The sequence below is a fragment of the Dendrobates tinctorius genome, unplaced genomic scaffold (assembly GCF_039654945.1).
Source record: "Dendrobates tinctorius isolate UK_male_01 unplaced genomic scaffold, ASM3965494v1 ptg000192l, whole genome shotgun sequence".
Taxonomy (NCBI): Eukaryota; Metazoa; Chordata; class Amphibia; order Anura; family Dendrobatidae; genus Dendrobates; species Dendrobates tinctorius.
In genome coordinates this window covers 7897145-7919019 of record NW_027361859.1, presented here as the reverse complement: position 1 = coordinate 7919019, position 21875 = coordinate 7897145, and the positions used below count along the sequence as shown (strand labels likewise).

Below are 21875 nucleotides of genomic sequence, written 5' to 3'. Positions count from 1 at the left end.
ATCTGCTGCGAATCTGGACACAGACCACCAAGCTGTCAAAGAAGGATGCAGAAATTGATAAAAATTAAATTTGCGCTGATGAAACCACTGTTCAGAATAGAGTTAACAGAGAGGGAGTGGGGTATTCCACAAAATAGGTGGGCAAAAAGGACACAGTGTTAGTAGCCAATATTATATAAATAATAATGATCTTTAATTTTATATAGCGCTAACATATTCCGCAGCGCTTTACAGTTTGCACACATTATCAACACTGTCCCCGATGGGGCTCACAATCTAAATTCCCTATCAGTATGTCTTTGGAATGTGGGAGGAAACCGGAGTACCCGGAGGAAACCCACGCAAACACGGGGAGAACATACAAAGTCCTTGCAGATGTTGTCCTTGGTGGGATTCGAACCCAGTGGCTAACCACTGAGCCACCGTGCTGCTGGTAACTAACGTACGCATCGGGTATCCAAGGGACGTGCGTCCCTTAGATACCCGATGAGTATGTTAGTTACAAGCTCCCTGCATCAGCGCGCTGGTAACTAACGAACACAGCGACGCCGCGCGATCGCTCACCAGCGATCACATAGCGACTCACCCGCGATCCTGACACGTTGATATCATTGTCGGGATCGCTGGTGAGTCGCTATGTGTGACTCCAGCTTTAGATTGGTGACCCTTAATATAGGGTTTTCTTTGTCTCTCAGCATTTCACCTAGCACTTCATTTTCCACCGTGAATACCGTGGAGAAGAAGGTGTTTAATATATTAGCTTTTTCCTCATCATCTACAACCATACTTTCCTCACAAATTTTTAATGGGCCTACACTTTCTCTTTTGATTCTTTTACTATTGATATAGTTGAAGAACAGTTTGGAATTAGTTTTACTCTCCTTAGCAATGTGCTTCTCTGTTTCCTTTTTGGCAGCTTTAGGCTAAGTGCACACGTACTTTTTTGGCCTGCGGATTTTTCCGCACAGAATTGAAGAAATCCGCTGGTCAAATGACCTGCATTTTTCCTGCGGATTTCTTCCTTTTTTCTTGCGGTTTTCTTGTGGTTTTTGTGCGGTTTTCCCCTGCGGATTTGGAGAATGGAGCAGGTGGAAAACCGCACAAAAGAAGTGACATGCTGCATATTTTGAACCACAAGAAAACCGCACGGAAAAATCTGCAGCGTCTGCACAGTGTTTTTTTTTTCTATTGATTAACAGGCTACTGTACATCACAATGCGGGATATGCAGCGTTTCTGCGTGGTAAAATCCGCTGCGGATCCGCTGGAAATCTGCATCGTGTGCACATGGCCTAAATTATATTTTTAGATAAAGAATTTTTCTCTTTATAGTTTTTTAGAGCTTCAACGGTGCCATCCTGCTTTAGTAGTTTAAATGCTTTCTTTTTACTGTTAATTGCTCCTCTTACTTCTTTGTTTAGCCACATTGGGTTTTTCCTATTTCTTGTCCTTTTATTCCCACAAGGTATAAACCGCTTACAGTGGATGTTCTTAAACATTTCCCATTTATTTTCTGTATTCTTATTTCTGAGGACATTGTTCCAGTCAACCAGATTAAGGGCTCTGTTAACTCTATTCTGAACAGTGGTTTGTTTCATCAGTGCAAATTTAATTTTTATCAAAGACTAAAACTATTAGGACGTAGCTCTGATGTCAATCCAGATCATTACAAAAGCCCCCAAAACGAAAAAAAAAACAAAAACGTAAATTTGGGTGGAAGAGCATAAATGTGGGATTGGCTAAAAGAAAGAAAAGCGGCACAAGCCCTTTAAGATATGGTTATTATATATAAACTAGTTATATATTAGCTCTTTGATGTCTAAGAAGTAATTTGTCTGATATTTATTCAGATATTATTTTTTAGAAAACAATTTCACACATTAAGAACAAGTATATGGCTTCTCTCAGATCTGTAGCAACATGTAACTTTTTGGTAAAATATTTTCTACATACTGAGCACGAAAATGTCTTCTACCTTGTGAGACTTTTTTTTTGATGTGTGTCTACATTTTTGTTCTGTTTTAAAAATGTACCACATCATGAACATAAAAATAGTTTCTTTCTTGTGTGAATTCTCTTACTGTATGTCTTAAAAGAACTGATTGCTGGATAAAGCATTTCCCACATTCTAAACATGAAAAAGGCTTCTCCCCTGTGTGACATCTCTGATGTACGATAAGATGTGATTTCTCTCCAAAACGTTTTCCACATTCTGAACATGAAAAAGGCTTCTCCCCTGTGTGAGTGCTTTGGTGTTTATCAAGACTCCATTTCTGGTTAAAAGATTTCCCACATTCTGAACAGGAAAAAGGCTTCTCCACTGTGTGAGTTCTCTGGTGTGCAACAAAATGTGATTTATGTGAAAAATATTTCCCACATTCTGAACATGAATAAGGATACTCCCCTGTGTGAACTCTTTGATGTTCAACGAGATTTGATTTCAACTTGTAACATTAACCACATTCTGAGAATGAATACGACTTCTCCCCTGTGTGACTTTTCTGATGCCTAACCAAACAGGATTTCTGACCAAAACATTTCCCACATTCAGAACAGGAATATGGCTTCTCTCCTGTGTGACTTTTCTGATGCCTAACCAAACAGAATTTCTGACCAAAACATTTCCCACATTCAGAACAGGAATATGGCTTCTCTCCTGTGTGAACTCTCTGGTGTATAGCAAGACTTGATTTATGGGTAAAACATTTCTCACATTCTGAGCATGCAAATGGCTTCTCCCCTGTGTGACATCTCTGATGTACGATAAGACGTGATTTCTCTCCAAAACGTTTTCCACATTCTGAACATGAAAAAGGCTTCTCCCCTGTGTGAGTTCTCTGATGTGTAACAAGAGTTGATTTACTTGTAAAACATTTCCCACATTCTGAACATGAAAAAGGCTTCTCCCCTGTGTGAGTTCTTTGGTGTTTATCAAGATTCCATTTCTGGTTAAAATATTTCCCACATTCTGAACAGGAAAAAGGCTTCTCCCCTGTGTGATTTCTCTGGTGTGCAACAAAATGTAATTTATGTGAATAATATTTCCCACATTCTGAACATGAATAAGGATACTCCCCTGTGTGAACTCTTTGATGTTCAACGAGATTTGATTTCAACTTGTAACATTTACCACATTCTGAGCATGAATACGACTTCTCCCCTGTGTGACTTTTCTGATGCCTAACCAAACAGGATGTCTGACCAAAACATTTCCCACATTCAGAACAGGAATATGGCTTCTCTCCTGTGTGAACTCTCTGGTGTATAGCAAGATGTGATTTATGGATAAAACATTTCTCACATTCTGAGCATGCAAATGGCTTCTCCCCTGTGTGACTTTTTTGATGCACCACTAAACCTGTCTTCACTTTAAAAGATTTACCACATTGTGAACATGTAAATGGTTTCTCACCTGTGTGAAATCTGTGATGTCTATTTAGATCGGATTTCTGCCTAAAACATTTGCTACATTCTGAGCATGAATAAGGTTTCTCTCCCGTGTGAATTCTTTGATGATCAACAAAATTTTTTTTCTGCCTAAAACATTTCCCACATTCTGAACATGAAAATGGTTTCTCTTCTTTGTGAAGTATGTTATGTCTTAAAAGAACTGATTTATGGCTAAAACATTTCCCACATTCTGAACATGAAAAAGGCTTCTCCCCTGTGTGAATTCTTAGATGCTCAACAAGATATGATTTCCGATTAAAACATTTCCCACATTCTGAACATGAATATGGCTTCTCCCCTGTGTGAATTTGCTGATGTTTCACAAGTTCGCATTTATGTTTGAAGCATTTCCCACATTCTGAACATGAATATGGTCTAATTCCTGTATGAACTCTTTGATTTTGTTTCACAATCTGCGATGAAGATAGCTCTTTGGTGTGAAGTGTTGAGTTTTCATATGGGATAATGGTGTGCTTTCCATGTGTATCATGTGTGATTCCTTGATCACTTGCTTTACAATCTGAAGATATTTGATGTCCTTCTTGGCTCCTAGCATAGTCACCTGTAAAGCATAAACTCATTTTTTATTATGGTTAAATTATATTACTATAACATTAGATTGATTTTTTAACAGTTTCTATATAAAAGGTTATCATAAGTCATGTAGTCAAGTGTCTACAGATCACAATTTAATAGACAGAAGTTTTTAACTTGTGTATTTTATTCATGATTCTAAAAAAATTCAAATCTGCCTATCACCACCCCTTTTCTAGTAAGTTACTCAGTAGAAAATCATAAAGTCACCTATATTTCAGTGCTATTACATGGTGCGTGTCTGTTTCACACTTTCCCTGACATTCGCACTAACACAAAGCAGTGAAGGATAGTTTGGTCAGATAGAAAGAAGCTATGGCTTTAAAGGGAATCTGTCAGCAGGTTTTTGCTATGTAATCTGACAGCTGCATCAGCATGAGGTGATTTCAACAATTATTAGGTGCAGCAGTTATGACAGTAAGTTTTCTCTATGCTGATCTACCAGAGCTCAGTTGTTGAGCTGTGTTTTACCCCACCCAGACATTTGTACAATGTATAATGAGAGACAGCTGCTAAGCAGTGGCAGCGGCTGGGTTGGATTATCAGGATCAAGATCAGCAGTCCTGATCTCGAGACACAAAGAAACAGGCCACAAACATGTCATAAGACATTGGGTAGTCATATCATGAGGCAGCAGTCCACAACCATATAAAGAGTAGTTTACACTAAGGCAAGAGGCAGCAGGTTATTCCAAATCAACATGGCCAATGGCTAAATCATGCCATTAGAGTTAAAGCTAATTCAAGCTAAGAAGCCGGAAGCTGACCCAAGGCCCAAAAAAAGGCCAAACTAAGCAAAGTCACAATGCTAAAGGTTAAACCAGTGGTTCCCAAACTCCAGTCCTTGCGGACCCCAACGGGTCATGTTTTCAGGATTTCCATAGTGTTACACATGTGAGAGCATTCCTGATGCCTGGTGATACTTCCATCACCTGTGAAATCCTAAGGAAATCCTGAAAACATGACCTGTTGGGGTCCGCGAGGACTGGAGTTTAGGAACCACTGGGCTAAACCAATTCAAGCAATGAAGCAAAAAACAACTATACCAAGCAATGTTAAGAGGCAGATGCTGCAGGCCAAACACCAACCAAACATAAGGCAGCAAATCAAACAACAGACAGCAGGCGTGAGGTACTGGATTCAAGTTATCTAGACTGTTCCAAGTTAATGTTAGTATCCCAGGGCCCAATTGGGCCAATATACTCAGTGCAATCCTGAGTAGGGGCTAAGTCAGAGCTTCTCTGGGGGTGTTCCATTATTCACTATTGTACAAAGACCTCGTCAGATGATGAAAAAATAAACTTCTTTCACATATAAAAATGCAGCTGTATTTTACGTGTGTTACCATCTATAACAAAATCACATATTCAAATGATATTTAATGTGTATTTTCGCTGAAGGAGAGAAAATATACAATAAAAAAAAGAACCAACAGTCCACAAAGTGAATGAGAAGAACTTGAGACTTCTCTGCATTTGATGGTTACTACTCACTTGGGCGGTTATCTGTAGGTATCTTCTTTTTACACCGCTCATCATCCATCACATATGTCTCTGTAGTATTAATATGGGGAAGATCTTCACCCTGAAACAAAGTCACAGACAGATGGAGAAGTCACATCTATGATCAGCTCTAATCCTACCATCTCCACCGTTCTCATTACACAAGTATAAATCATATAATACTGGTGGATAAAACAAGACTGAGCACAAGACCTTCACAGCCGTCTACACATCGTAGGGGAGATCTCATGACACCTTCTCTCCATCTACCTGATGATGCTGAGGAACATTGGGATCTTCTTGTTTACAGTCCTGGGGAAGAAGAGGACGGGGACATCTCTCTGGTGTTGTTCTCTTACTGGATAGATCTGGAGGAAACACATACAGGGACTGAATTTATTCTTTACATACAGATAATGATAGGCCGTGTGTATATAGTCCTGTCTGTTACCTGGTGATGTTAGAGGCTGGGGAACCTCCATCATGACGTCCTTGTACTGATCTTTGTGTCCTTCTAAATACTCCCACTCCTCCATGCAGAAATAGATGGCGACATCCTGACATCTTATAGGAACCTGACACATACAATGATACCGTCATTCCCCGATTCCTTCATAGCGTTATTGTATAATGTCCCAGCATTCCCAGCAGTGTCACCTCTCCAGTCAGCAGCTCTATCATCTTGTAGGTGAGTTCTAGGATCTTCTGGTCATTGATGTCCTCATGTATTAGGGGGTGAGGTGGAGGCCCAGTGATTGGGTTCAGGGGTCTTCTCCATTCCTCAGACACAGGGTCCTGACAGCGCTCACTAGAGGTCTTCTTCACTACTGTGTATTCCTGGTTATGGAGAGACACATTAATAAATCTCACCACAGACATTTCCAGAGTCCTCACCTCTCCAGTTCTGTCCATCTGTTATTCCCACAGATAAGAATGATGTAATGTGACGTCATCAGAATCTCTCACCTCTCCAGTAAGCCGGAAGAGGATCTCTAGGGTGAGGTGTAATATCCTCTCCACCATCTTGTCCCTGTCTCTATCCATTTTTGACTGGTCAGGAACATTTTCCAAACCTAAATGGAAAGAAACACATATGACATAAAATATACCATCACGGACTTCCGGTTCCGGCGCTGTGATGTGAGGACGCAGGAGACAGAGCTCCGCGCTCCCCTCAGCTACAAAGACCGACAAAGATCACCCCAAGGCTGCGGGAGACAGCGGGAAGTGAGGGATAAGTAGTAGGAGACGCCGGTATATGGAGCGGTACCTTCTCCGGAGCGGCGGCAAGCATTTAAAGCCAGGAGCTGCTGGGGAAGACCACGCAGCACGAGATCTCAAAATGGCGGCGGGCGCGGCAGACGCGGGATACAGCGGTCTGCAGGGAGGTGAGCAGAGCCTGATGGAGGAGGAGGGGAGAAGGCAGCATGAGCAGCCGGCAGCCCAGCAGAGCAGTCAGTTAACGGACGTGCTCATAGACTATGATCGCCTGGCAGGAGCAGTGGCAGCACACCTGGCAGACAAGATAAAGGAGTCCCTGGAGGCCATGGTGGGGGTGGCGCTATCCCCCATTAAAGAACAGATCACACAGCAGGGAGCCAGAGTGGCAGAGCTGGAACAAAGATTATCTAATACAGATGAGGTGACAACGTTAAAGGGGAAAATGAAGGAGATGGAGGAGGGTTCCCAGGCTATGAAAGACAAACTGGAAGATCTAGAAAACCGGTCCAGGAGAAGCAACTTAAGACTGGTGGGGTTACCGGAATCAATAACCATGTGGCAGCTGGATAACATTTGTGAAGCAGAGCTTCCCAAGGCGCTGGGCCTGACACACAGATGCAGAGTGGAAAGAGCGCACAGAGTGGGCCCTGTAAGAGAAAACACGGACGCATGGGGAGCGGACGGGAAGGAGGGTAATGCAGGGGTGACTGGAACAGCCAGACCGCGCCAAGTCATAATAAAATATTTGGAATACAAGGACAAAGAAGAGTTGTTGCGAGCATTTAGAGGACGAAGGACCCCACTGTCTCTTCAAGGACATAAAATATTGATCTTTGGGGATTATTCGGCAGAGGTCACCCGGAAAAGGAAGTCCTTCAGCAAGATATGCACCACACTGTACCGCAAGGGTATAAAGTTTCAACTACTCTACCCTGCTCTTCTGAGAGTGACAAAACGAAATGGATCTTTTTTTGTGACAAAGGACTTGAGAGAGGCGGAGAGATGGATGGAGGAGATGGAGGACAGAAACCTGACAAGTGAATCTCCGGAGAGGAGGGGTGGTCGACACGGGGAGAGGGAAGGGGAGGTTCGGGAGGAGGGCTGGAACGAATGGACTGAAAGGAGAGAGGAAGGGAAGGAGCCTCACATGGAGAACCCTAAGGCACGAAGATCGCCGTCACACAAGTCGGGAAACCAGGGCAGGGGAGTGCCTTGAGAGAGACTCTGGGGAGTAGGTTTGAAGACTGAACTGAGGGATTTATGAGAGGAGAGATTGACGGATAGTGAGGGTTGAAGTGGCCTCTTCTTACTGGTTCCTCTCGTCTCTCCAGATGTTATTGATATTGGGGTTTTGCTTACTCTGAGGGGTAGGGGTAGGGGAGTACTAATATCTGGGGGGGGATCGGGTTTCTTTCGCATTTATATTTTTATTTGATAAACTCCTCTGTTGGATGTTGAGGTATCCACAAAGCTGGGAAGAAGAAAGATTCTGGGTTCAGTAATGACAAATATTATGCATGGGAAAGGAGGGAGGGGGTGCTATATGTTGGCTAGACTACTAACCAAGAAGGCCTTGTTTGGGTTAGTTGGGTAATAAATTAATGAGGGATAGACTACGTATAATTCTTAATTAAATGGCTGAGGGAGAATAGCGGAGCCAGGAGCATCACAGAAAAAATGGGAGTGCAGAGACATTTGATTGTACAGGGGGGGTTAGTTGAGGGGTTGTTAATTGTTAATGGATACAGGAAGGGTGGATGGGTACAGGGAATGCAACGGCATAAGCGCACTGAACGCTTGAAGGAAGCAAAACACCACACATATGAAAGACCACATGGCGACTTGACATATTTGAGGAATTGGGATAATGGATAAAATAGTGACATGGAATGTAAAAGGATTGAAGTCACCACATAAACGTATGATGATATTGAGGCACCTCAAAAGATTGAAAGTGGATATAGCATTATTACAGGAGACTCATCTACCCCAGGGAGATTTCTTTCGTATGCAAAAACTATGGGTGGGAAAAGTAGTTGGGTCAGGCTCCATGGGACGCAAGGCAGGGGTGATGATTTTGATCAACAAAAATTTTAACCACACGATAGTGTCTCAGACCAATGACGAGGAAGGGAGGTATATCTACATCAAGCTTTCCAGTCCACAGGGAGAATTTGGTATACATAACATATATGCCCCCAATAATGAACAAACTTCTTTTTTTAACTTCATCACTCAGGAATTGGAAAAGGATACGGAACTCAAAAGGGTGGTTGGAGGGGACTTTAATGCGGTGGTATCAAGGGGGGAAGACAAGAGATATAGTAGGGATGATGGTAGGCCGATTAGAGAGGTAAAAGGTTTAATGGCCAAGCTTTTGGAGGACACAAATTTGAAAGATAGCTGGAGATTGCATCATCCAAATGACCGGGAGTACACTCACTATTCACATCCTCATGAAGCGTGGTCCAGGATTGACTACATTTTGGTTGACCAACTTTTGATGCATACGGTTAGAGATGTGGTTATTAAGGATATGGTGATATCGGATCATAGCCCAGTGCTTTTAGACATCACTGATACAATACAGAGGGGGACAGATTATCTGTGGAGGTTTCCGTCGTTTTTGCTTAGAGACAAGGAATTTGCCAAAACTCTGATCGAATGGTGGGATGATTATAGCAGTACTAATAGTGAACATGCGGCGGATGTAATGTTGTTCTGGGAAACTGCAAAAACAGTACTGAGAGGTAGATTGATGGGACATGTAGCTAAACTTAGAAAGCATACTCATAAACAATACCAAAACGCAAGCGAGGCCCTCAGAGAGAAATACGCGGGGTACTTATCAAACAAGACACAAAGTGCGAAAGAGGAGTGGAAGGCAGCGAGACAGGAATTTCACTCTTGGGTGGGGAAAAGAGAGGACCTGATACGATCACAACAGGAAGTTGATCTACACAAATTTGGCAATAAAGCGGGGAAATTATTGGCCAATCTGGCGAAAGGACGACGACCAATGACCTTGATAACTAATATGACTAGACCGGACGGGAGCAAATCCTCAAACCCAAAGGAGATTACAGAGATTTTGGGGAAGTACTATGCGAATTTATATAGCAGGGGGGAAGAGACGGGAGACAGGGGAAGTGATCTGTTGGGAAAAATAAAACTTTCGCAAATAAATTCGGAAGAGCTGTCTAGATTGAACGCGGAAATAACAATAGAGGAAGTACAGTCGGTAATAAGGGATTTGAATATACACAAGGCACCGGGACCTGACGGGTTCAATGGGGAATTTTATAAAGAAATGGGAGAGCAGATAGCGCCGGTTTTGACTAGAATGTACAATAAAATACTGGGAGGATGTGGAATTTCGGGACATCTCAACACTGCGTACATAAAATTGATACCCAAGGGTGATAAGAATCTAGACAATCCAGCAAACTATAGGCCAATTTCATTAATAAATCAGGATCTTAAAATCTTGGCCAAATTGATGGCCAATAGGTTGGCGGAGATAATACCAAATTTAATTTCACCGGCACAATCGGGGTTTGTTAAAGGGAGGGCAGCGGTGACAAATGTGCGGAGGGCCATGTTGGTAATGGATGCTAATAGACACAGGGATCTTCGAAAGGAGGAATGTCCAGCCATGGTCACGCTTGATGCTGAAAAAGCGTTTGACAGCGTGGGGTGGACATGGTTGGAGACGGTACTCGACAATATGGGGATAGAGGGAGCCTTTCGTACGTTTATAGGAGTATTATACGCGAATCCTCAGGCGAGGGTGGCAACGCCCGGGTTCCTGTCGCAGTCTTTCCCTTTGAACAAAGGGACTAGACAGGGATGTCCATTGTCACCCCTTCTGTTTAACCTTGCCATTGAGCCATTGTCTCGACTGTTAAATGAAGGAGATTGTTTCGAAGGCATTAGTGTTGGGAAGGAACGACTGCACTCAGCGCTATTTGCGGATGATATTATATTATTCATGAACAATCCTCAGAGGGACCTACCGAAAGTGATAAAACAGATAGAGGAGTTTGGGAGCTTGTCAGGTTTTAAATTGAACAGAACAAAGTGTGAAATACTATTTCTCTGTGGGCAAAGGATGCCACTAATGGTAGCAGATGGAACAAGGGGGGAAATCTGTGGGATACCAATAGCAAAGTCACATCTTAAATATCTAGGAATACAGATGGGATGTACGTCAGCATCGATATATGACTTAAACTACAAACCTTTGATACAGAAAATAGAACGGGAATTGAAGTTGTGGGAAGGGCTACCGTTATCTCTGCTAGGTAGAAATCATCTCTTGAAAATGATGTGCTTTCCAAAGTTACTCTACCCAATGCAGACCATCCCCATGTTGTTGAAACATACAGACATAAATAGATTGAATAAAGCATTTTCGACATTCCTATGGAGGGGGAAAAGACCGAGAATTAAAACGGAAACATTGATGCAATCTTTGGAACAAGGAGGCATTAAACTGCCAAATATTAGAGGGTATAATTTGGCATGCCTGATGAGACATGCCATAGACTGGTTGAGGAAGACAAATGGGCATTCTGACATACGTTTGGAGAGTGAGTTTTGTAAACCCTGGGATTTAGGGGCACTATTACACACGTCATTGGCCAACATACCAAGGAACATTAAACACTCACTGGTATGTAGAGATACGGTGATGGCCTGGAAGGCAGTGAGGAAAAAATTCAAGTTGTCTTGGAGAATATCCAAGCATCTTGATATATGGAGGTTCCCAGATTTCCCAGCGGGAAGAGACAACAAATTATTTTCAGAATGGAAGAACAAGGGGATAAAAAGGATGACAGATCTAATACATGAGGTGGAGAATAGATGGCTGACATACCAGGAAATCGTGACAAAATATGGGCTATCCACATTTCAAATCCTCCAATACAAACAGATAGAAAAGGGCCTAATGTCACAACTGAGGGATGTTAGAATGGAACAGGTGACGAATGACTTGGACAGAATTATTATGAAAGACCGACATGAGAATTCTATCTCCGCATTATATAAAGCTTTGAGGGAGGTTTTGATTCCAATCTGCCCAGAACAAGTCTGGAGAGCATGGGCAAGACAACTGGGTGACTCTGAAGCAGGGGAGAAGATATTACAGGGGTGGATGAAGATGAGGAAGGAGGTGATTAATGAAGGTTGGAGGGACACTCAATATAGACTGATGCATAGAGCAATTTATGGTTTTAACATCCCAAATACACAACAGATAAACAGAGTGACTCAGTGCCCCAAATGTAAATTGCCAAACACAGACCTGTTCCATGGGATCTGGCAATGCCCAGAGAGCCAGAAATTCTGGAAAGGATTGCAATTATTAATGCAAAAAGTGGGGAGTGTGGAAATTGAAATGGATCCATTGCTGTGGATCTTTCATTATAGGAACAAGGGACAGGTAGTAAGAGGAGGAGAGGAACAGAGGCCCAAATTACCAAAATTGTTTCATGGGGTGGCTATGATAGGTAAGAGGGCTCTACTGTCCAAATGGCTTGAGGGAAGTGTGCCGTTGATGGAAGAGGTGATGGGACAGATTAAATCTTTACTCAGAATCGAACAGCTGGAGGCGGAAAGGAACAAGGAGGGTCTGACGGGTAAATTCTTTAAAAAATGGAGGCTTTTCATAGTAAGACAATGTGATGAAGAGGAAATAAGGAGAATAGTAAGGCCCTTTAAATATACTGAATGGTACCTACTGGAAGACATCCAAAACAATTTGGGGAATCTGAAGTTGGCTAATGAAGGCGAGGTGTAAGGTCCTGGTAGGGACAGGAGTTAAAAAGGATAAATGTGTGGTGATATTTTACAGAGGTGATGCTTGCAATCTGTGTTTTACAAGTGGTCTAGACATAACATGTGTGCGAAGTTGCTAGAGGAGACCATTGAAAATGTAAGAGGAAGAGGGTTTGTTTAAGGGAGGGTAGGAAGGGAGGATGATAGGCTGAGTTATTGTCTGTTTTTTGGAAAAATGACTTGTCATGTGAAATGAAGCAATGTCTATGAAAATTTGAAAATTTGAAATAAAATTTGTGTTTAAAAAAAAAAAAAAAATATACCATCACTTCAGCTATGATATTGGTATAAACCAATAATCAGGTTGAGCTCTTCATACATCTACAATTTACTCAGAATATTTATGTACTATGATTTGGGATTATATGGGAGTTACACATACATTTCATAATAGCAAAAATTAAAAAATAGGTTGAAAAAATTAGTTTAATCATTATACCCTGTAAAGAGAAGCGCATTAAAAATATACAGTGGGGAAATAATTATTTGATCCCTTGCTGATTTTGTAAATTTGCCCACTGGCAAACACATGAACAGTCTATAATTTTAAGGGTAGGTTAATTTTAACATTGAGAGATAGAATATCAAAAATAAAATCCAGAAAATCACATTGTATAAATGATATAAATTTATTTACATTTTGCAGTGAGAAATAAGTATTTGATCCCTCTGGCAAACAAGACTTACTACTTGGTGGCTAAACCCTTGTTGGCAAGCATAGCAGTCAGACATTTTTTGTAGTTGATGATGAGGTTTGCGCACGTCAGGAGGAATTTTGGTCCACTCCTCTTTGCAGATTATCTCTAAATCATTAAGGTTTTGAGGCTGTCACTTGTCAACTCGGAGCTTCAACTCCCTCCATAAGTTTTCTATGGGATTAAGGTTTGAAGACTGGCTATGCCACTCCATGACCTTAATGTGCTTCTTTTTGAGCCACTTCTTTGTTGCCTTGGCTGTATGCTTCGGGTCATTGTCTTGCTGGAAGACCCAGCCGTGACCCATTTTTAATGTCATGGTGGAGGGAAGGAGGTTGTCTCTCAGGATTTTACGGTACATGGCTCCATCGATTCTCCCATTGATGCTGTGAAGTAGTCCTGTGCTCTTAGAAGAGAAACACCCCCCAAATATAATGTTTCCATCTCCAAGATATCCAAGGAATTGATAATGCCAGCCAGCAGCATTCAAACTGTGATTAACAAATGGAAAATCAGGGGCTCTGTGAAAACAAAACTACGGTCAGGTAGGCCAACAAAAATGTTGTCCACAACTGCCACGAAAATTTTTCGGGATGCAAAGGAAAACCCACAAATAACATCAGCTGAAATACTGGACTCTCTGAAAACTAGTGGTGTGTCTGTTTCAAGATGCACAATAAGGAGACTCTTGAAGAAAAATGGGCTGCATGGTTGAGTCGCCAGAAAAAAGCCATTACTGCGCAAATGGCACAAAGTATCTTGCCTATCATACTCAAAACAGCACACACACAAGACTCAAAACTTCTGGAACAAGGTACTTTGGAGTGATGAGACAAAAATTGAACTTTATGGCCAGAACCATAAACGTTATATTTGGAGAGGTCAACAAGGCCTATGATGAATGGAACACCATTCCTACTGTAAAGCACGTAGGTGGATTGCTGATGTTTTGGGGATGAGTGAGCTACAAAGGCACAGGAAACTTGGTCAAAGTGGAAGGAAAGATGAATGCAGCACGTTATCAGCAAATACTGGAGGCAAATTTGCAATCATCAACTCGGAAGCTGTGCATGGGACGTACTTGGACGTTCCAACATGACAACAATCCAAAACACAAGGTCAAGTCGACCTGTCAATGGCTACAGCAAAATAAAGTGAAGGTTTTGGAGTGGCCATCTTATTCTTCTGACCTCAATATCATTGAGCCACTGACTAGATCTCAAGCGTGAAGTTCATGCTAGACAGCCCAGGAATTTACAGGAACTGAAGGCTTTTTGCCAAGGCAGCTTTACCATCTGAGAAAATAAAGAACCTCATCCACAACTACCACAAAAGACTTCGAGCTGTCAATGATGTTAGAGGGGGCAATACATGGCATTAAGGAATGGGATATGTAAACTTTTGATCAGGGTCATTTGGATGTTTTGGGTTGTCATTATCATTTAAAAAGAGAAAACACAGTAAATGGCTTCACCCAACCACTAACCATGAGTGGAGAAAAACTTTTGGGGTTATCATTCATATTCATCTGCTGTCATTGTTAATTACCATGTAGACCAAGGGATCAAGTACATCCTTTGTTTTGGCAGCAGCAGACACCTGCAAGTCCGGATGTTCATAGCGATGTAGTAACATTGCTGTGGACATGCGGCACTTCAAAGCACCTTGACGCCAAGCCTAGGTATGAGCAGGTACGCGTGTGCTGCAGCAGTGACGTCATATCACCATTATGTTGCATGTGCCCTCAAGCACACATGCAGAGGGGCGGGAACACACAGGAGTGCGCCCCGCCGGGTTTAAATATCCAGTGGTGGCAGCGTTCAGTCTCTTTCTCAGCGTCCCCTCTGTCCTGACCTAAATGGCTCTTCTGCCTCTTCTTTACAGAGTGCTTGTCTGACTACTCTCTTCCTCCACAAAACTGTGGCCGACGGCACTTTTATGTGATCCTAAAAAGACGGACACTGCCGGATCACAGGTCCTATGGCGTCCATAGTGCCTCCATCTGCCTCATTATAGGGAATTTTCCACCGGGGGTTCTGTCTGAATCACGTATTTCAGAGATTTACATGGAAACCCAGGGCAGAGCATAGGATAAATGTGCGCCGAGCCTTACTGCGATTTTTGGGAGGCAGAATGAAAAAATCAACAGCATGTAAAGAATTGAGTTTATCTATTTTGTACGCCGTTCCTTGTGCGGTATAAGTGATTAGGTGACTTTATTCTTCTGGTTGGTGCGATTACAACGATACCAGATTCATATTGGGGTTTTATGTTTGGCAGCTGTCACACACTAAAAGACGCTTTTTATTGTGAAAACTAGTTTTTGCACCACCACATTTTGAGAGCTATACTTTTTTCATATTTCAGCCAATAGAGTCATGTGAGGGCTTGTTTTTTGTGGGACGAGCTGATATTTTTATTGATACCATTTTCAGGCCCATGACCTTTTATGATTCCTTTGTATTCAGATTTTTGGGAGACAGAATGAACAAAAACCAGCAATTCAGGAATTGCTTTTTTGTTTTGTTTTTTTCTTTATACCGTTCCGCGTGTGGTAAAATTGGTAAGGCAGCTTTATTCTTTGGGTCAGTACGATTACAGTGATACCTCATTTATATTGTTTTTTATGTTTTGGCGCTTTTATACAATAAAAACTATTTTATAGAAAAAATAATTATTTTTGCATCGCTTTATTCTGAGAGCTATAACTTTTTTATTTTTCTGCTGATGGAGCTGTATGGGGGCTTGTTTCTTGTGGGAAAAGATGACATTTTCATTGGTACCATTTTTATTTACATCCGTCTTTTTGATCGTGTTTTATTGCACTTTTTGATCGGCAGTATGATGATAAAGCATTGTTTTTTGCCTCGTTTTTTATTTATTTTTTTGCGGTGTTCACTGAAGTGGGACAGTTTTATAGAGTGGGTTGTTACGGTCGTGGGGATACAAAATATGTGTGCTTTTATTGTTTTTCTTTATTTACATAAATAAATGTATTTATTGGAAAAATATTTATTTTTTTATTTGGACATTTTTAAAAAAAATATTTTTACACTAATTTTTTTTTTACATTGTCCCAGGAAGGGAGACAATGCATAGTATCAGATCAGCGATCTGACAGGCAGGAAAGTAGGCATCTAGGCAGCCAAACAGCAGATCAGCTGGCGTGATCCAGGAAGCCGGGTTCCCTCTGCAGCTTACTGTATTTGGTAAGCGCTATAGCTTGCCGAATAAGCAGGGAGCCAACAAATTCCCTCAACTCTAGTTACAACACTCAGAGAGGATCTGGCTGCAAAGACGCAAACCATTGCAGATATGCAATAGGTCATCTCTAATCTGTCATGGCCTGGTATGAATTGAATAACATGTTACCCTTGCCCACTAGATAGGTTTGTGTTCTGGTAACGACAGAGAAGGAGATGGTGGAAGCAGCGTCCACATCTCCCATGGATCCTAGATCTGGAGCTAACACCAGGGAACAGGTGGAACGGCCGCTACAGTTCACTCCAACATTGATGGAGTGCAGACGTGTCAGCCGCTTTAAGGGTCAGGATGACTATTGGGAATATGGAAGTAGGTGGGAAATGGATCACATCACTTCCAATCTGCCAAATCATCTGGAGAGGCTAGAGGAATTTTTTCTTAACCATAGCAGTATGGAAAGGATAAATTTCCTGTTACGAATCTGGAAGTACGGTATATCAAGAAACACAATCCCATTGTAGACTTTTTTGCTTTGTGCGATATCTTTGAGGGTCATTGCAATAAATATTGTGGGGTGCCTGAATATCATATGTAGTTATTCAAATTGTGGTTGTCTATCACCTTGTGCAGAGGTATGAGGCAAAGGGAGAAGGCAACACGGGAATGGCCAGTTTCAAGATGAGGACAAATGCCTTTCCTTACTCATGAAACTGGCAAAGGAAACTAGGACGTTACTCTGGAAATCCTGATAAAGTTCAAGCCAGCTAGTCATGATGAGCCTTTGTCTCTGTGCTGTCGGTTTGCAGCCATGTACAGGAAAGTCACAAATGATCAAGGTAATGGCATTCCACAAGGCATGATCCACATGTTTGTGGAAAATTCTCATACCTTGGCAATTCAGACAAGTGCAGCAAGGGAACCATCGCTTACTGATGCGGCTATGATTATTGAGCAGACAAAATCTACTGAACAATAAGAAGTGCATTAAAATAAGTGAGAATGTGCCCATACACATTAGATAGAAAGATGAATGTGTACACCATGCTAAAACTAAATCAACTGTTCGTCCCACGGCTCCGCCATCGGAAAAGACAGGAAGCATTCAATGTTTTCTGTGTTTGAAATACAGGCAATATGAAGAGAAATTGTCCTGAATGGATACGGAACCCCAACAACCTTCACAAATCTGGCAATAATAATGGTTTCAAGCTGGAACTTAATTATGCTAGAACAGTGGGGGACATGAAGATAGAAATCAGGCACATTTAAAAGAGCGGGCACTGGGAAGAATATGTAAATCCCATGGAAAATCATCACCAAAACAAAATTTGTCCTATACACCAGGAGAATTTTCCAGAGTAGATCAATGTCATCACGGATTTGAGGAGTTTGTGTGGAACCAAATAGACATGATGAGAGGAAGGGTAGAGGCGGGACAAGAGGTGAGAAAAGATGATCCTGACACAGGCAATATGGGGGAGGATAGACTCAATTGCCATGGGATTGAGCGGAGATACATTGGTAGTGGGTGCCCTGAGTACTAAGAATATGGAAGTCCTGAGAAGAAAAATTGGGGACATTGCGTGACATGCCGTGGGAGGCTTCAGACCATAGCTTGATGTAAACCACGTTATAGATGGTTTATATCAAGCCACATGGCCAAAGGCTACATCACGTCATAAGAAGCTGAAAGCTGACCCAAGGTCCAAAGAAAAAGGCTAAACTAAGCAAAGCCAAAACATCAAAGACTAAACCAAGCCATGAGGGAAAAAAGACTAAATAAATCATAGTCACAATGCTAATAGCTAAACCAAGTCCAGTCATGAGGCAAAAAAATTCTACACCAAGCCATGCCAGGAGGCAGAGGCTGCAGGCCGAACACCAATCAAATATAAATCAGCAAATCGAACACCAGACAGCAGGTGTGAGGGACTGGATTCAAGTTATATACACTGCTCTAAGTTCATGTCGGCGTTCCATTATTCACTATTCTACTAAGACTTCAGCAGATGATGAAAAATAACATTTTCATATGTAAAATAAGTTTATTTCTATATTACAGCTGTATTTTACATATGTAAAACAGAATTACATATTCAGTCATATTTAATGTGAATTTTGTCTGAAGGAGATAAAATATACAATAAAAAAGCGGACAGATCACAAAGTGAATGAGAAGAATCTGTCACTTCTCTGTATCTAGTAGTAGCTACTCACCTGGGTAGTCATATGTAGGAATCTCCTCTTTACACCACTCATCACCCCTCACATATGTCTCTGTAGTATTAATATGGGTCAGATCTTCACCCTGAAACAAACATTGTAAAAGTCACAGACAGATGGAGAAGTCACCTCTATGATCAGCTCTAATCCTGCCATCTCCACCGTTCTCATTACACAAGTATAAAACATATAATACTGGTGGATAAAACAAGACTGAGCACAAGACCTTCACAGTCGTCTACACATCATAGGGGAGATCTCCTGACAACTTCTCTCCATCTACCTGATGATCCTGAGGAACATTGGGATCTTCTTGTTTACAGTCCTGTGGAAGAAGAGGACGGGGACATCTCTCTGGAATTGTCTTCTTACTGGATAGATCTGGAGGAAACACATACAGGGACTGAACTCATTCTTTACATACAGATAATTATAGGCCATGTGTATTTAGTCCTGTCTATTACCTGGTGATGTGAGGGGCTGGGGAACCTCCATTATGACGTCCTTGTACAGATCTTTGTGTCCTTCTAAATACTCCCACTCCTCCATGGAGAAATAGACAGAGACATCCTGACACCTTATAGGAACCTGACACATACAATTATACCGTCATCCCCCTGATCCCTTCATAGCGTTACTGTATAATGTCCCAGCATTCCCAGCAGTGTCACCTCTCCAGTCAGCAGCTCAATCATCTTGTAGGTGAGTTCTAGGATCTTCTGGTCATTGATGTCCTCGTGTATCAGGGGGTGAGGTGGAGGCCCTGTGATTGGGCTCAGGGGTCTTCCCCATCCCTCAGACACAAAGGCCTGACAGCGGTCACTAGAGGTCTTCTTCACTACTGTGTAATCCTGGTTATGGAGAGACACATTAATAAATCTCACTACAGACATTTCCAGAGTCCTCACCTCTCCAGTTCTGTCCATCTGTTATTCCCACAGATAAGAATGATGTAATGTGATGTCATCAGAATCTCTCACCTCTCCAGTAAGCCGGATGAGGATCTTTAAGGTGAGGTGTAATATCCTCTCTGCCATCTTGTCTCTGTCCCTATCCATCGTTGGTGGGTCAGGAAAATTGTACAAATCTAAATGGAAAGAATAATTGAAGATAAGTCTGAGTAAAACATATATCACATAAAATATACACTTACTACAGCACTGATGCTGGTATAAAGCAATATATTATTCGGAAATGTCTACCCATTTTAAATGAAGACGAGAAACTCTCTGAAATTTTTAAAAAATCCAGTATTAGATTCACAGCTAAGAAATCTCCCACGTTTTTTCAAGGACCTACTACTTCTCCACAATCACAAATTTTTTTTTTTAAGTGTGTTCATAATTTTTGTATGGCATGTGCACACGCAGATTGTAACAAGCGCACCTTTGGTTCTTGTGTGACGGGTAACAGTTTTTCTATCAACAGCTACATAAACGGCAACACTACCGGAGTGATTTATCTAATAGAATGTGACATTCAGTTGGTAGATTGTACCATGGATCCATTAAAAAAAAGAGAATTAGAAGACCTATGTCACATACTGTCACGACTAGCGACCGCGTGCGCGGCCGAGCCAGTGCCTCCACGTCGACCGACCACGCCGACGTGGGGCGAGCGTCCCAGGTGGGGACGGAATGCAGACCCACTGGACCACAGGGGGGACCCGGGCCTACCGGGACTAGGGAAGAGTAGCGACCGCGGTCTGTGGCAGCTGAGCATGTGGACGAGGTAGCAGAATGACATGACACCGCACAACTTCAGGTATAGACATAAAGTTTACTTGAACAAGAACAAAGTACAAACACGAAACATAATGATGCCAGGCTCCCGATTCCGCACATCAGGGAAGGGTACACGTCTCAGGATCACAGACGAAGGCAGGACGACATCACGGGTTGATGCAGTCCAGGGTTGTCTGACACTGGCATACTAGGGCGGCCACTCTCTAAGGCCTCAGGCGTAGCACAGGCTCAGCAGGAGAACATCAGACACCGACCTCAGACAGACTACAGAAGATGGCAGGGGTTTTCACGGGTTGAAGCAGTCCAGGGTCATCTGGCACGAGCATATCAGGACGGCCTCTCTCTCAGGCCTCAGGCATAGCACTGGCTGTGCAGGAGACCATCAGACACACCCAAGACAGACGTCAGACGATGGCAGGAGTCATCACGGGTTGATGCATTCCAGGATCATCTGGCACGGGCATACTAGGACGGCCTCTCTCTCAGGCTTCAGGCGCAGCACAGGTTCAGCAGGAGAACATCAGACACTGATCCCAGAAGGACGTCATCACTGGGTGGACCTCAGGGAATTGGCGGAACATTGGGACACAGGCAGGACAGGAACAGGAACTCCGGCTTGGCAACACAGGCCATCGGCTGGTTAGATCCAAGCAGAGCCAACACCATAACTCTGGAACACAGGCTGGACCACCAGGACCATGGACCAGACATCTGGACACAGGCAGGTGAACCAGGACCACAGACTTGACATCGAAACACAGGCAGGACGACCAGGACCACAGACCGGACATCAGGAACATGGACTGGACATCAGGAACACGGACATCAAGACACCAAGCAGGACATCAGGACACCAAGCAGGACATCAGGACACCAGGCAGGACATCAGGACTCGGATAACAGATATAGCATCAGCACACTGGCATCGGACTCCGGACATCTGACCACGATCGACAGGCTCCGGACATCAGGCTGCGGACATCAGCTCTGGACATCAGGCCACAGTCATCATGCTCCAGACCACTGGCAGCGATCAGCAGGCTCCGGACATCAGGCAGGGAAGCATAGGATCCGGACATCTGGCAGAGGACATCAGGCACAGCACATCTGGAAGAGGTCGTCAGACACCGAAAAATTAGGCCCTGATCATCAGGCTCCGGACCTCTCTGACCTTTTCCAGCGTCTGTGCACTGCAGTACTCTGCTCTGCCCTCAATAGGGCAGATATAGTACGCCTACGCAGGAGCCGCGGCAGAAGTAAGGAGGAGGACGTCATCGCTAGAAGATGCGAGGCGCTGGACCTGACCGTGACACCCATCGGACCGGACCCCCAGGTGAGTATAATCTAACTCGTTTTTCTTATCTTTCAGGATACATCGGAGGCTTATCTAGGGTTAAATACC

General features: G+C 42.7%; 1 protein-coding gene across 1 annotated transcript in view; it reads right to left on the bottom strand.

The window, feature by feature from the left end:
- Positions 1-1826: 1826 nt before the first annotated feature.
- Positions 1827-21875, bottom strand: part of LOC141055959 (uncharacterized) — a 193061-nt gene continuing 173012 nt past the window's right edge. The window contains 11 exon segments of the mRNA XM_073552654.1: positions 1827-4011; positions 5536-5626; positions 5815-5912; positions 5996-6119; positions 6202-6381; positions 6511-6617; positions 18723-18813; positions 19012-19109; positions 19193-19316; positions 19400-19579; positions 19709-19815. Of these exon segments, the coding sequence (XP_073408755.1) occupies positions 2021-4011; positions 5536-5626; positions 5815-5912; positions 5996-6119; positions 6202-6381; positions 6511-6617; positions 18723-18813; positions 19012-19109; positions 19193-19316; positions 19400-19579; positions 19709-19815 (3191 nt within the window). The 3' untranslated portion in view covers positions 1827-2020.